This window comes from Dama dama, chromosome 11 (genome assembly GCF_033118175.1).
Source record: "Dama dama isolate Ldn47 chromosome 11, ASM3311817v1, whole genome shotgun sequence".
Lineage (NCBI taxonomy): Eukaryota > Metazoa > Chordata > Mammalia > Artiodactyla > Cervidae > Dama > Dama dama.
In genome coordinates, this window is record NC_083691.1 from 33,596,203 (window position 1) to 33,609,116 (window position 12,914).

General features: G+C 39.0%; 1 protein-coding gene across 1 annotated transcript in view; it reads left to right on the top strand.

Moving 5' to 3' along the window:
* Positions 1-11,714, top strand: part of GPN1 (GPN-loop GTPase 1) — a 26,044-nt gene extending 14,330 nt beyond the window's left edge. The window contains exons 6-14 of the mRNA XM_061155064.1: positions 290-368; positions 580-674; positions 1,622-1,667; positions 2,524-2,670; positions 3,441-3,523; positions 4,762-4,801; positions 5,701-5,791; positions 9,051-9,158; positions 11,048-11,714. Of these exons, the coding sequence (XP_061011047.1) occupies positions 290-368; positions 580-674; positions 1,622-1,667; positions 2,524-2,670; positions 3,441-3,523; positions 4,762-4,801; positions 5,701-5,791; positions 9,051-9,158; positions 11,048-11,133 (775 nt within the window). The 3' untranslated portion in view covers positions 11,134-11,714. The remainder of the gene's footprint in view (positions 1-289; positions 369-579; positions 675-1,621; positions 1,668-2,523; positions 2,671-3,440; positions 3,524-4,761; positions 4,802-5,700; positions 5,792-9,050; positions 9,159-11,047) is intronic.
* The last annotated feature ends 1,200 nt before the right edge of the window (positions 11,715-12,914 follow it).

Below are 12,914 nucleotides of genomic sequence, written 5' to 3' on the forward strand. Positions count from 1 at the left end.
ACTGGTTTTGGTTATCTCTCATTTTTAATGCAGTGTGTTTCTAAAACTGTCAGTTTCCTCTGTGACTGCAGTACTGATGTATTGCTGCTCCTGCCAATGAACCTGAATATTGGACACTGACCAAAGCCTGGGGGAATGTGGTCTTCACTTTAATGGCAATGGGAAGACGTGAGACTTGGCATGGGAGGTTATTTCTTGTCTTAAATGCCCAGATGTTAATGTTTTGTGGTCTGGAATATCTTTCAGAATGCGCAAATAAAAACTTCTTTTATGATCTTTTTTGACACAGGTATGTCTTAATTGACACACCTGGACAGATTGAGGTATTCACATGGTCAGCTTCTGGGACAATTATCACTGAGGCCCTGGTAAGTATTTTAGGACTTGTTAATGAGGGTTAAGTAGAGAGCCAGACAAGAAAAACTTCCATCTTTCTGCCTGGGAACTTATGTGGGATAGAGTCATAGAGCTCTGCACACCCTCCTAAAGTGGTTCTTCCTCTCCACAGAGGGTAGGAGAAGAGTTTGGGGACAGGTCAAGGACCTTTTGACTAAAGCTGTGATTATTCTGTGGCTTTAGGCATCCTCGTTTCCAACGATCGTCATTTATGTAATGGACACATCTCGAAGTACCAACCCAGTGACCTTCATGTCCAATATGCTCTATGCCTGCAGGTAATGCATTATTGTTGGGCATAGTATTGTGTCAAGAAGTGAAGTCTCCACTTGTTCTTTTCCTTCATTTTTGAGTTCTGAGTGCTTCCCTCTCAGTTTGTGCTGCCCGCACCCTCTTTAGTGGCTCTGGATTGGTGAGGGAAGAAAAGCACATATGCCTTGGCATCAGCCCCTGGTCGTCTTTCCCCTTTGCTTATTACAGAATAGGTGATGAATGAAAATGCACCTTCTGGTAGATGCATTGCCCCAGTTGAATGAAATACAATTCTGAATAGAATAGAGGCTCTGATCTAAATGCTTTTTCTTTTTCTTTTTTTTTTTTCGTGCTAGGAAAAATGAGATGATAACATGAGGAGAGACTGAATTAAAGATTGATCCGTGACTCTGCATGCACATATTTTCTCAAGTGTGGTGCTATTAGGAGAGGAAGGGCATCTCCTACTAGGCTATGTTAGTGTGTTAGACCTAGGAGCAAGGTGGGCCATTATTAACACTGAGTTTAATTTTAGGCATTTGCAAAAAGCAAGCACTCCAGTTTGTCTCTTCTGATGTGACCGGGGATGTTCCTTCCTGTTAAACACAAGAAATCCTGGTCCAAATAGAAATCTGATGTTTGATAGCATGATTTTGTCTTCAGAGTAGCTGTTTAATAAACAGTTAATTTGGTGAAAACACACACACACACATACACACACATAAATATACCCAGGATCAGTACCAAAGCATTATTACTCCAAGAATAGGAGAGAGTGTGTATGTGTGTTATTTGCTTAGTGGTAGTGGTTTCCTGCTTGGGATGGGAACACACGTGAGTGCTGTGTGAAAATGGATACCTGTATTTAGAGTCTGAACCCCTCTCCCTTTTAATTACTCAGTTTCATTGGATTAATAATGCAAGCAGGAGCTTAAGTGCTTTTACTAATAATGCCTTCATATTTGATTTTCAGCATCTTATACAAAACCAAGCTGCCTTTTATTGTGGTCATGAATAAAGTAAGTGGAGTCTTCTTCCTGTCTTGCCTGAATATTTCTTTTCATTAGAACCTTGTGTTAGAAGTTTGGTTAGGTGAGAGGGATGATTTCAGATGCTGGAGAGCAGATTTAAGCTAACTGAAAGCAAAGTTGTGAGCACTTCTCAGAAATGGACTCAATTAAATTGAATGAATATATGTCACTGATTCTTCTCCAAAGTTAATTTAGGCTAAATAGAGTAGCTCCTGGTCCACAGCATATGGGTTGTCCCTCAAGATCAGGACTGTGTAAATGGGGGAGGGCCTGCCAGTCTATGGGGAGTGGCAATTAAAACAAAACCAAAACTTCTCTGTGGTTGGTTGTTGGCCAGAATGCAAGAGACTGTGTACTTGACTTTGGAGCCTGGAAAATGCTGGCCTCCACTGTGGCCATGGTCACTTGGCAGTGGATAGTGAAGGGTCTGTTTTAACCTGGAATATACAGATCTTCATTTAATTATTTATACTGCACAGCAGTCTTGGCTCTTTGTGGCTTGTTTCAGTGGAGGAGGAAATGGGGGAAGCAGAGAAGGAAAATATATGAATGATTGCTGTTTGTTGGCACCACTTAATTAAAAGAAATTGGGAGGAGGAACTTCCCTGATGGTCCAGTGGTTAAGATTCCACACTTCCACTGCAGGGGTCATGGGTTCAATCCCTGGTCAGGGAACTAAGATCCACATGCTGTGGGATGTGGCCAAAAGTTTTAAAATTTTTTAAATTAAAAATAAATAAATAAAAATTTTAATTAAAAAATTAGTTTAAAAAAATAAAAATTCCCATTGTTTGGGGTCTGACCTCATCTCTGGTTGCTGATAATTGTCTTCTCTCTGGTACAGACTGACATCATTGACCACAGCTTTGCAGTGGAATGGATGCAGGATTTTGAGGCTTTCCAAGATGCCTTGAATCAAGAGACTACATATGTCAGTAACTTGACTCGTTCAATGAGCCTGGTGTTAGATGAGTTTTACAGCTCACTCAGGGTAAACTTTCTCTCTTGCTTATGCTGTCCATCTCTCCAGTTAATCTATTAATCCAGAGGGCTGGCTTTGAACATATCTTTGGAGAGGAAGTTCATTACTTTACGAAAAGTAATTTGTAAGGCATTGCTTATTAAAAACTGGAGATTTAAAAGATAAATATGATAGAGACCCTACTTTCAGAGAGTTTATCATCTAGTTAGGAAAGAACGCTAAACACAGAGTTGAAATACAATGTATTGTAACTTATATTGTGATATATTAGGAAAAATTAAAAAGTTGGCCTGATAGTGGTTAGGTGGTAGATCACTTTTGAAATGAGGGATTTTGGAGGATATAGCACATATAGGTGTGCTTTGAAGGAAGGGTAAGATTTGTGTAAGGAAAAGAGGGTGTGGGTAGCAAGGAGTATATTCACTGTCCAAGCAAAAACATTGAGATACTAATTTTTATAGAGAACAGACTGTGGTTTGATGTGATAGGGAACAGATGAAAAGAACTGCTGCTTGTTTGGTCCTCATTTTCTTTTTCACTTCTCTACTTTCCATGGACTTATTACCATGACTTTTAAACTTAAAAAATTAAAAAATTTTTATTTCCATGACTTTTGAGTAAGCATGCTGTTTTGTATTGTTTTAGCATCATTCTTTACCAGGGACTTCTTAACTTCCAAACTTCTTCTATGAAGATTTTATGAAATTTGAACCAAATAATGTACACTGTTTAAAAATATGCAGTTGTTTCCTCAGTGGCATTAATGATGCTTTTGGCAGGTGGTGGGTGTGTCCGCTGTTCTGGGTACAGGATTAGAAGAACTCTTCGTGCAAGTTTCCAGTGCCACAGAAGAATATGAAAGGTGAGGATAAAAGAACATTTTATTGATGACATTCTTAGTTACTCACAATTCTGATATGACAGCAGTTTTGTTAGGCAAAATGTTTCGGTTTTCATGTTTGTATTATATTTTCCATGTAGATGTGTACCGGGTCTCATCACATTTAGGGTTAACAAGTACCCATTAGTTTAAAAAAAACCAAAAAAACCCACAATAATATAAAATCTTCACTTTATTGAATGATGAAGAACAGGAGTCATCAGGTATTGTAAAAGTCAGATATTAAATATTTTTGGCTTTGTGGACCGTAATAACTCTTATCATTGTGGTGCAAAAGCACCTATAGACAATTCCTAAACAATTGGGTGTGGCTGTGTTCCAATAAGACTTTATTTATAAAAATAGACAGTGGGCTGGATTTGGCCTGTTTGCTACATTTGTTGACCCCCGATTAAGAACATAGACTTTGGAGTCAGATAGACATGAGTTAGACTTCTTTTTCCTTCGTTTAATAAGTGAGTAACTGTAGCATTTATTGTTAAGGTTGGTCATTGTGAGGATTATTTGAGATTATTTGAGATGATATACCTAAAGCACCTAGCATAATTGCCGACACAATGAAAGCATGTTTCTTTATAAATGATTGTTATAACTGTTGTTGTGGTTAATACTGGAGTTCCATTTATCTAAAGGAAAGTGGAGTCAGAGCACCTATACACTTCCCTTAGGTCCGATAACTGGCTGCTTTCTAGCAAGCTTCATACTTAGTACGATCCTAGTAGCCACATTATTATTTTCAGACATTATTTTTTGTTCATCAGACAAGGGTTGTGGGTTTTTTGTGGTTTTTTTTTGCGGGTGTTATCAAAGTCTCAGGATAGACTCTTTTCTGTATCCTTTGTTGCCCAGATGAATGACATAATTTATATACTGGGCTTCCTGAGTAGGCCTAGCTTCTTTTACTCATGATTTAAACATCTTTTATTCATGTTCATCCAAGTGTATGATGAACTCATCAGTCATGGTCTCTCCAGAGTTGATCTTCCCAGCTCAGCAGTCAGTCTTTTGTCTCTGCTGGTTTCAGGGTGGGGGGCATGTACCTTGCTTTTAATTCCTTAGGGATAGAGTCTTAGTGACTAAGATTTGTTACATCTGATGTTTGGTGACATAAGATCTTTTGTTATCATCAAAATACTAGGAAAATAGAAGTAACATGATAAGTTATTAATCAAAGGGATTTAGAGTGTTTCTCTTTCCAGAGAGTATCGTCCCGAATATGAACGTCTGAAGAAATCACTGGTAAGATAAGAGGCTGTTTGTGTTTTAGGGCTACTAAAAAACAGTCTCAAACTATGTCCTAATCCTTCTATCGTAAGTTATTTTGTTTTGGTTTATCCTTTAGATACTTGTAATGGCTTTCCTTGTAGCTCAGCTGGTAAGGAATCCGCCTACAATGCAGGAGACTTGGGTTCGATCTCTGGGTTGGGAAGATCCCCTGGAGAAGGGAAAGGCTACCCACTCCAGTGTTGTGGCCTGGAGAATTCCATGGACTACAGTCCATGGGGTCGCAAAGAATCAGATAGGACTGAGCGACTTTCACTGTCACTTAGATACTTGTGAAGGATACATGTATCTTTTAGATATAATGTATCCTTTAGATACTTGTTAATTTGATCTGTAAATTTGTATGTATGCTGTCTGGATGCAGAAAGATCTCTTTTTTTCTTCTCTAAATTTGAAGTAATAAAAATCAGGTTTATCCTGTTATATGTGCTGAGCCCTTCTAGTGCTACACCTCCACCCTGACTCCAAGGTCCATTTAAAGGCTGTTGTAGAATTTTGTTTAAGAACAGAGAGGCAGTTCATAACTCTTACCCCAAATGATCAGGTGTCCTGTCCCCATTGGCTCCATTGGACATCTTATCATTCAGCCTTCCTGCTATGTATACTTGAGGGTTCTTTTGAAGATTCTGTGTCCAGTTTCTGAAACCTCTAATACAGTCTGCAGAGCCCTTTAGAATGAATTTATGCTAATATGGGCCCACACTGATTAGTGTTTCTGTCATCATTCATCCCTTATCTCCCTCATTGTTTAAGTAGCCTCTAGTATTTGTATAATTTGTCATTTCCATTAGAAGTCTGGCATCTAACTTGGGCCTTCTTTTTTAATATAATGACATATTTTTCTATGTATATAGGCCAGTGCACAGAGCCAGCAGCAGAAAGAACAACTGGAACGCCTCCAGAAAGATATGGGCTCTGTAGCCTTGGACACAGGAATTGCCGCAGGTACTGGAGGGTCTTCTGGTGTTAGGAACTAAAAGAAGGGTACAGTTATCTCCACTTAGTAGTTACGTGTTTGGATTTAAGGGAGAGAAAGAGAAAAGGATAAAGTAAATGTGGTATTTTATATCTGTCAATCAATTTAGATAAATCCTAGATCCAACAAGTAATTGGCCACCCATGTTTCCCAACTGAGCTTTTTTAACCTTTTAGGCTCCTGAAGAGGGAGTGGTCGAGACATCCCATGGCCTTAGGTTACATGGCTTGATGTTAGGTTCTCCTAGAGACCATTCCCTAACAAGCTGAATCCTCTGCTCAGGACTCAAACCCACTTGATTAGACTTTCTCCTGATTATTGGAGCTCAGCCCTTACTTAGTTTCCCTGTGTAGGGAGCTTACTTCTATTAGTATATTCAGTTTTCCATTTTTTTCTATTTTTCTTTTAAAATTAATTTATTTTAATTGGAGGCTAATTACTTTACAATATTGTAGTGGTTTTTGCCATACATTAACACGAATCAGCCATGGGCGCACATGTGTTCCCCATCCAGAACCCCCCCTCCCACTTCCTTCCCCATTCCATCCCCCAGGGTCATCCCAGTGCACCAGCCCTGAGCACTCTGTCTCATACATCGAACCTGGTCCAGTGATCCACTTCACATATGATAATATACATGTTTCAACCCTACTCTCTCAAATCATCCCATCCTTGTCTTCTCCCAGAGTCCAAAAGACTGTTCTTTACTCCTGTGTATCTTTTGCTGTCTCACATATAGGGTCATCATTACCATCTTTCTAAACTCCATATATATGCGTTAGTATACAGTGTTTGTGTTTTTTCTTTCTGACTTACTTCACTCTGTATAGTAGGCTGCAGTTTCATCCACCTCATTAGAACTGATTCAAATGCATTCTTTTTAATGGCTGAGTAATATTCCATCATGTATATGTATCACAGCTTTGTTATCCATTCATCTGCTGATGTACATCTAGGTTGCTTCCATGTCCTGGCTATTGTAAACAGTGCCGCGATGAACATTGGAGTACACGTCTCTCTTTTAATTCTGGTTTCCTTGGTGTGTATACCCAGAAGTGGGATTGCTGGGTCATATGGCAGTTCTATTTCCAGTTTTTTAAGGAATCTCCATACTGTTCTCCATAGTTGGCTGTACTAGTTTGCTTTCCCACCAACAGTGTAAGAGGGTTCCTTTTTCTCCACACCCTCTCCGGCATTTATTGCTTGTAGACTTTTGGATAGTAGCCATCCTGACTGGTGTGAGATGGTACCTCATTGTGGTTTTGATTTGGATTTCTCTGATAATGAGTGATGTTGAGCATCTTTTCATGTGTTTGTTAGCCATCTGTATGTCTTCTTTGGAGAAATGTCTGTTTAGTTCTTTGGCCCATTTTTTGATTGGGTCGTTTATTTTTCTGGAATTGAGCTGCAGGAGCTGCTTGTATATTTTTGAGATTAATTCTTTGTCAGTTGCTTCATTTGCTATTATTTTCTCCCATTTTGAAGGCTGTCTTTTCACCTTGCTTATAGTTTCCTTCGTTGTGCAAAAGCTTTTAAGTTTAATTAGGTCCCATTTGTTTTTCTTTGCTTTTATTTCCATTACTCTGGGAGGTGGGTCATAGATTTATGTGTGATTTATGTCAGAAAGTGTTTTGCCTATGTTTTCCTCTAGAAGTTTTATTGATTTATGGTCTTACGTTTAGATCTTTAATCCATTTTGAGTTTATTTTTGTGTATGGTGTTAGAAAGTGTTCTATTTTCATTCTTTTTCAAGTGGTTGACCAGTTTCCCCAGCACCACTTGTTAAAGAGATTGTCTTTTCTCCATTGTATATTCTTGCCTCCTTTGTCAAAGATAAGGTGTCCATAGGTGTGTGGATTTATCTCTGGGCTTTCTATTTTGTTCCATTGATCTCTATTTCTGACTTTGTGCCAGTACCATACTGTCTTGATGACTTTAGCTTTGTAGTATAGTCTGAAGTCAGGCAGGTTGATTCCTCCAGTTCCATTCTTCTTTCTCAAGATTGCTTTGGCTATTCGAGGCTGTTTTTATTTCCATTACAAATTGTGAAATTATTCGTTCTAGTTCTGTGAAAAATACCATTGGTAGCTTGATAGGGATTGCATTGAATCTATAGATTGCTTTGGGTAGTATACTCATTTTCACTATATTGATTCTTCCTATTCATGAACACAGTATTTTTCTCCATCTATTTGTGTCATCTTTGATTTCTTTCATCAGTGTTTTATAGTTTTCTATATATAGGTCTTTTGTTTCTTTAGGTAGATTTATTCCTAAGTATTTTATTCCTTTTGTTGCAATGGTGATTGGAATTGTTTCCTTAATTTCTCTGTTTTCTCATTGTTAATGTATAGGAATGCAAGAGATTTTTGTATGTTAATTTAATATCCTGCAACTTTACTATATTCATTGATTAGCTCTAGTAGTCTTCTGGTGGAGTCTTTAGGGTTTTCTATGTAGAGGATCATGTCATCTACAAACAGTGAGAGTTTTACTTCTTCTTTTCCAATCTGGATTCCTCTTATTTCTTTTTCTTCTCTGATTGCTGTGGCTAAAACTTCCAAAACTATGTTAAATAGTAGTGGTGAGAGTGGGCACCTTTGTCTTGTTCCTGACTTTAGGGGAAATGCTTTCAATTTTTCACCATTGAGGATAATGTTTGCTGTGGGTTTATCATTCATATATGGCTTTTATTATGTTGAGGTATGTTCCTTCTATGCCTGCTTTCTGGAGGGTCTTTATCATAAATTCTCCTTTTCTTGAAAAATACTCAGCTCCTCTGTCATTTCACCCTCTGTTCTCTTCAGACCCTCTCTGAACTTAAATTTCCATCAGGAAGTTTCCTGAACACTTCACACTTTTATGCTGGACTTACCAGCACACTGGGTCTGCTCACATGTCTTTAGCCTTCATAGGAAAAACCATAGCTGCTTTCAAGCTGAGAGCTAGTAAAAACAAATGACATTACTACTAAGACAAGCTTCTTGAGAGTTGAGTTTTTCCTCGACTTAAAAATGAGACCTCTTGGGTTACTGGCACTTTGTGAAATAAACTAGTGTAGAAATGTTTAATGGTGTGAATAGTACATTTAAAAGAGAAAAGATCCTGCATTTTATCATGATCACTTTCATCCTGCTAATTTTTAATCATAGTTACTTACTGATTCAAAATTACCCTTTTGAGGAGCCCTGTGTTCCTGACATGCTGCTGATAGTATTTTACATGCAGGGAGCTCATCTCCTGTGCTGGACCCTTCTGATTTGATCCTGACTCGGGGAACCTTGGATGAAGAGGATGAGGAAGCAGACAGTGATACTGATGATATTGACCACAGAGGTGAGAGGTGGCTGAGGTGACTCATGAAAACAGAACAACTGCTTATCCTCTCATTGTTTGCCTGGGAGCTTTCTGTCATTGAGAGACTTTAACCATGCAGCCAGTAATAGGGGGGAGAGGAAATGGTAAAGGATATAGCACCAGGAAGGAGTTCCATACATTGAGAGTTCCTGGCCTTCCACAAGAATGGTTAGTACTGAGCTTGATTATGGCCTTTTCTTAGTCTTGTGTCTTCTCATCTTTAGGTCCTAACTCAATTTTGAGGAACCCAGGATTGTTTATTATAATTGTTTTAAGAATACAGGAGGCCTTAGTGAACCTAAACTAGTCAGAAGGGACTGTAACATTGAGGAGAGAATGGCTTTGGAAACCCTAAAGGGTTTTATGTGGCATAGTTTTATGGACTGTGGACAGAATCTATTTCTTGAAACAACCCTTTTAGGTCCTTGCTGTGCTCAAGGGTAAACCTCTATTTCAGTGTGCTGGATGCTAACATGTAAATTGCCTCATTTAATAATATTTATTGAGGTATAATTTACAAACAATAAATCCCACCCCTTTAAAGTGTATAGTTCAGTTCAGTTCCGTTCAGTCAGTTGTGTCCAACTCTTTGCAACCCCATGGACTGCAGCACGCCAGGCTTCCCTGTTCATCACTGCCAGAGCTTGCTCAAACTCATGTCCATTGAGTCAGTGATGCCATCCAACCATCTCATCCTCTGTTGTCCCCTTCTCCTCCTGCCTTCAGTCTTCCGCAGCATCAGGGTCTTTTCCAATGAGTCCATTCTTCGTATCAGATGGCCAAAGTATTGGAGCTTCAGCTTCAGCATCTGTCCTTCCAATGAATATTCAGGGTTGATTTCCTTTAGGATTGACTGGTTTGATCTCCTTGCAATCCAGGGGACTCTCAAGAGTCTTCTCTAACACCACAAGTGTATAGTTAGATGAATTTTAATACATATAGTCTTGTAGTAATTACCATCATAAGCAAGAAACAGAACACTTCCATCACCCTAAAATTTTGCTCATGCCCATTTTTATTTAGTTCCTTTCCCTACACCAGTTCCTGGCAACCACTTATCTGATTTTTGTGCCTATGATTTTGCCTTTTCCACAATGTCATGTAAGTGGAATCACATATTTAACTTGACTTTTTTCATAGTGTAATGCTTTTGTGATCCTTCCATGTTATTGCATGTGTAATATGTTTTTTTAAGATTGCTTAGTAATATTCCATTATGTGAATGTGCCTTTGTTTGTCCATTCACAAGCCAAGTGACATTTGGGTTGTTGCCAGGTTTAAGCTGTGGTAAAATAAATTGCTATAAAGATTGGTTAATAGGTTTTTGTGTGGACACAGGTTTTCATTTCTCTCAGTTAAAAATATGTAGGAGTGGGACCTCATTTTAGTTACTTTATGAGGGAAGCATCTCCCCACCTATTGGTCAAAGAAATTGTACATTTTGGGCAACATGGTAAATAGAACCTGCTTCTAGGAAATACTTCCTTATTGGGAGAAGTGAACATGTAGTGTCTTAGAAAGCGTACAGTTGACTCTTGAACAACTCAGGGACTGGGGTACCTATTATCCTTGGTACAGTTTTTTTTCCCCCCCTTGGTACAGTTTTAACAGTCCTCATACAACCAACTTAGAGTTGGCCCTCTGATTCTGTGGTTCTGCATTTGTGGATTTCATCAACCGTGGATTATGTAATACTGTATGTTGTATTTACTACTGAAAAAAGTTAGTGTGTAAGGTGACTCACCCAGTTCAAGCCCATGTTGTTCAAGGTTACATGTACTATTTCTTATGGATGAGAGACAGTGGCTCTAATCCACCTGTCTAATGGGTAGAGTTTGAAAATAACTCAACTTCTTTTTTCCTTATAGTTACAGAGGAAAGCCGCGAAGAGCCAGCATTCCAGAACTTTATGCAAGAATCAATGGCACAGTACTGGAAGAAAAACAACAAATAGTTTCTAAAGTTCAAAATTTTGGAACTCTGTGTGAAGGACTATCTTTATCTCTGACTGGGGGCTACAATCTATAAAGGATGGTTTTGTTCAGAATAGCAGTTTGTCTTACTAGTGAAACTTTCTGACTCCAATGAAGCCAGGAATAGATTATTTGGACCTGCTGATTACCATTGGCCTTCCCCTTGGATTTATGCAAGGAAGCATATTCTGTTTTTGGACACTGATATCCCTTTGAGCCTAAAACCGTAAGTTGTTATCATTTGAGCTCACATACTTTTGTTACTGATGGATGAAACAGAGAACTTAGTAGGCTGTATCTCTAGCCTCTACGTCCCAAGCATTTGCCTTTGAACTTGCACCATGAGTTCCCTTCCTTTTTAGTAGAAAGGGCGAGAGGAAACAGGAGCTTGTCCAGAATAACAGTGGAGTCTCCTTGGCAACCAGTCAATGTTGGTATGAAATGTGCCTCCCACTGGGGAGCTCATTATAGAACATCAGGTTCACTGAAGAAAGTGGGCAACATGTAGTTATTAAGAATTCTACTTTAGATGCTGGCTTGGATAAAGAGTTTTTAATTTTCACTTTGTTGTAAGCCTGCTTGTCATCATTTCAAGTAAGAAAATCATCACAAATAGTCACTTCAGTTTAGAAGAGAGATTTAAAGCCACATGATGTTTATTAAAGTTCTGTGTACACACCACACCTAATAGCGAGGTATGAAGCCAGGCCCTGTTTGAATTGTACTTTAATGAAGTGTGTCCTTCCTTAGTGATTTACTCAAAGGACATGGGTTTGGGTCAGGTGCACATTCCATGCATAATAGCCCTGGTAAGGGTTTGCTTCGCCTCCACATTCTTCACAGTATCTTAAAACATAATATTATTTCTCTTAAGAAATTTTATTCCTGCCTAACCTGTATTTCAGTTCAATGGTTCTCAAAGTGTGGTCTCTGGAACAGAAGCATCAGCATCATCTGGGAAGTTACCAGAAACGGGACATTCAAGACCAAAATCAGAAACTGGGGGTGGGGCGTGGGGCCTAGCAGTCTGTTTTAAAAAGGCCTCCAGGGGATTCTGATGCATGCCAAGTTCAGAACAGTGCTCTAACTCAACAGGCTATGGCATAATTCCAGGCCAGGTGAATCTCAGGTATCAATGCTCCTATGACCTGCTTTATCAGAGTACCCGAACCTTGGCCATCTAGTGCCTATTCTCCAATTTAAACCTTCTAAAAATAAAAATATTTTGTTTTACATGAAGTATTAATTTCAATACTGTGTAACTAATGGGAACCACTGGTCTAAAAACTTGAACTTGTTCTTTAGGAGGGAACCACTTGCACAGCAAACCTGTGCATACCTGTTTTTCTCCCTAGTGCCTTCGAATACTTTTTCATTAAAGAGGAAATCATCTGGCCTAAGCTATAAGCTCCATAATGGCAGAGACAGTCTTACTCATCTGTGTATCCTTTGCAAAGGACCCAGTACATAACGGGTACTCAATAAATGTTTGCTAAGTGAACCAACTAAATACTAAATGGCTACTTTCTGGAAACTGACCACCAGATGTGTACTTTCATCAGTAAATAAGGGGAAGTGAAGTGAAGTAAAAGTTGTTCAGTCATGTCTGAGTCTTTGCGACCCCATGGACTACAGTCCATGGAGTTCTCCAGGTCAGAATACTGGAGTGGGTAGCCTTTCCCTTCTCCAGGGGATCCTCCCAACCCAGGGATTGAACCCAGGTCTCCCGCATTGCAGGCAGATTCTTTACCAGCTGAGCCAC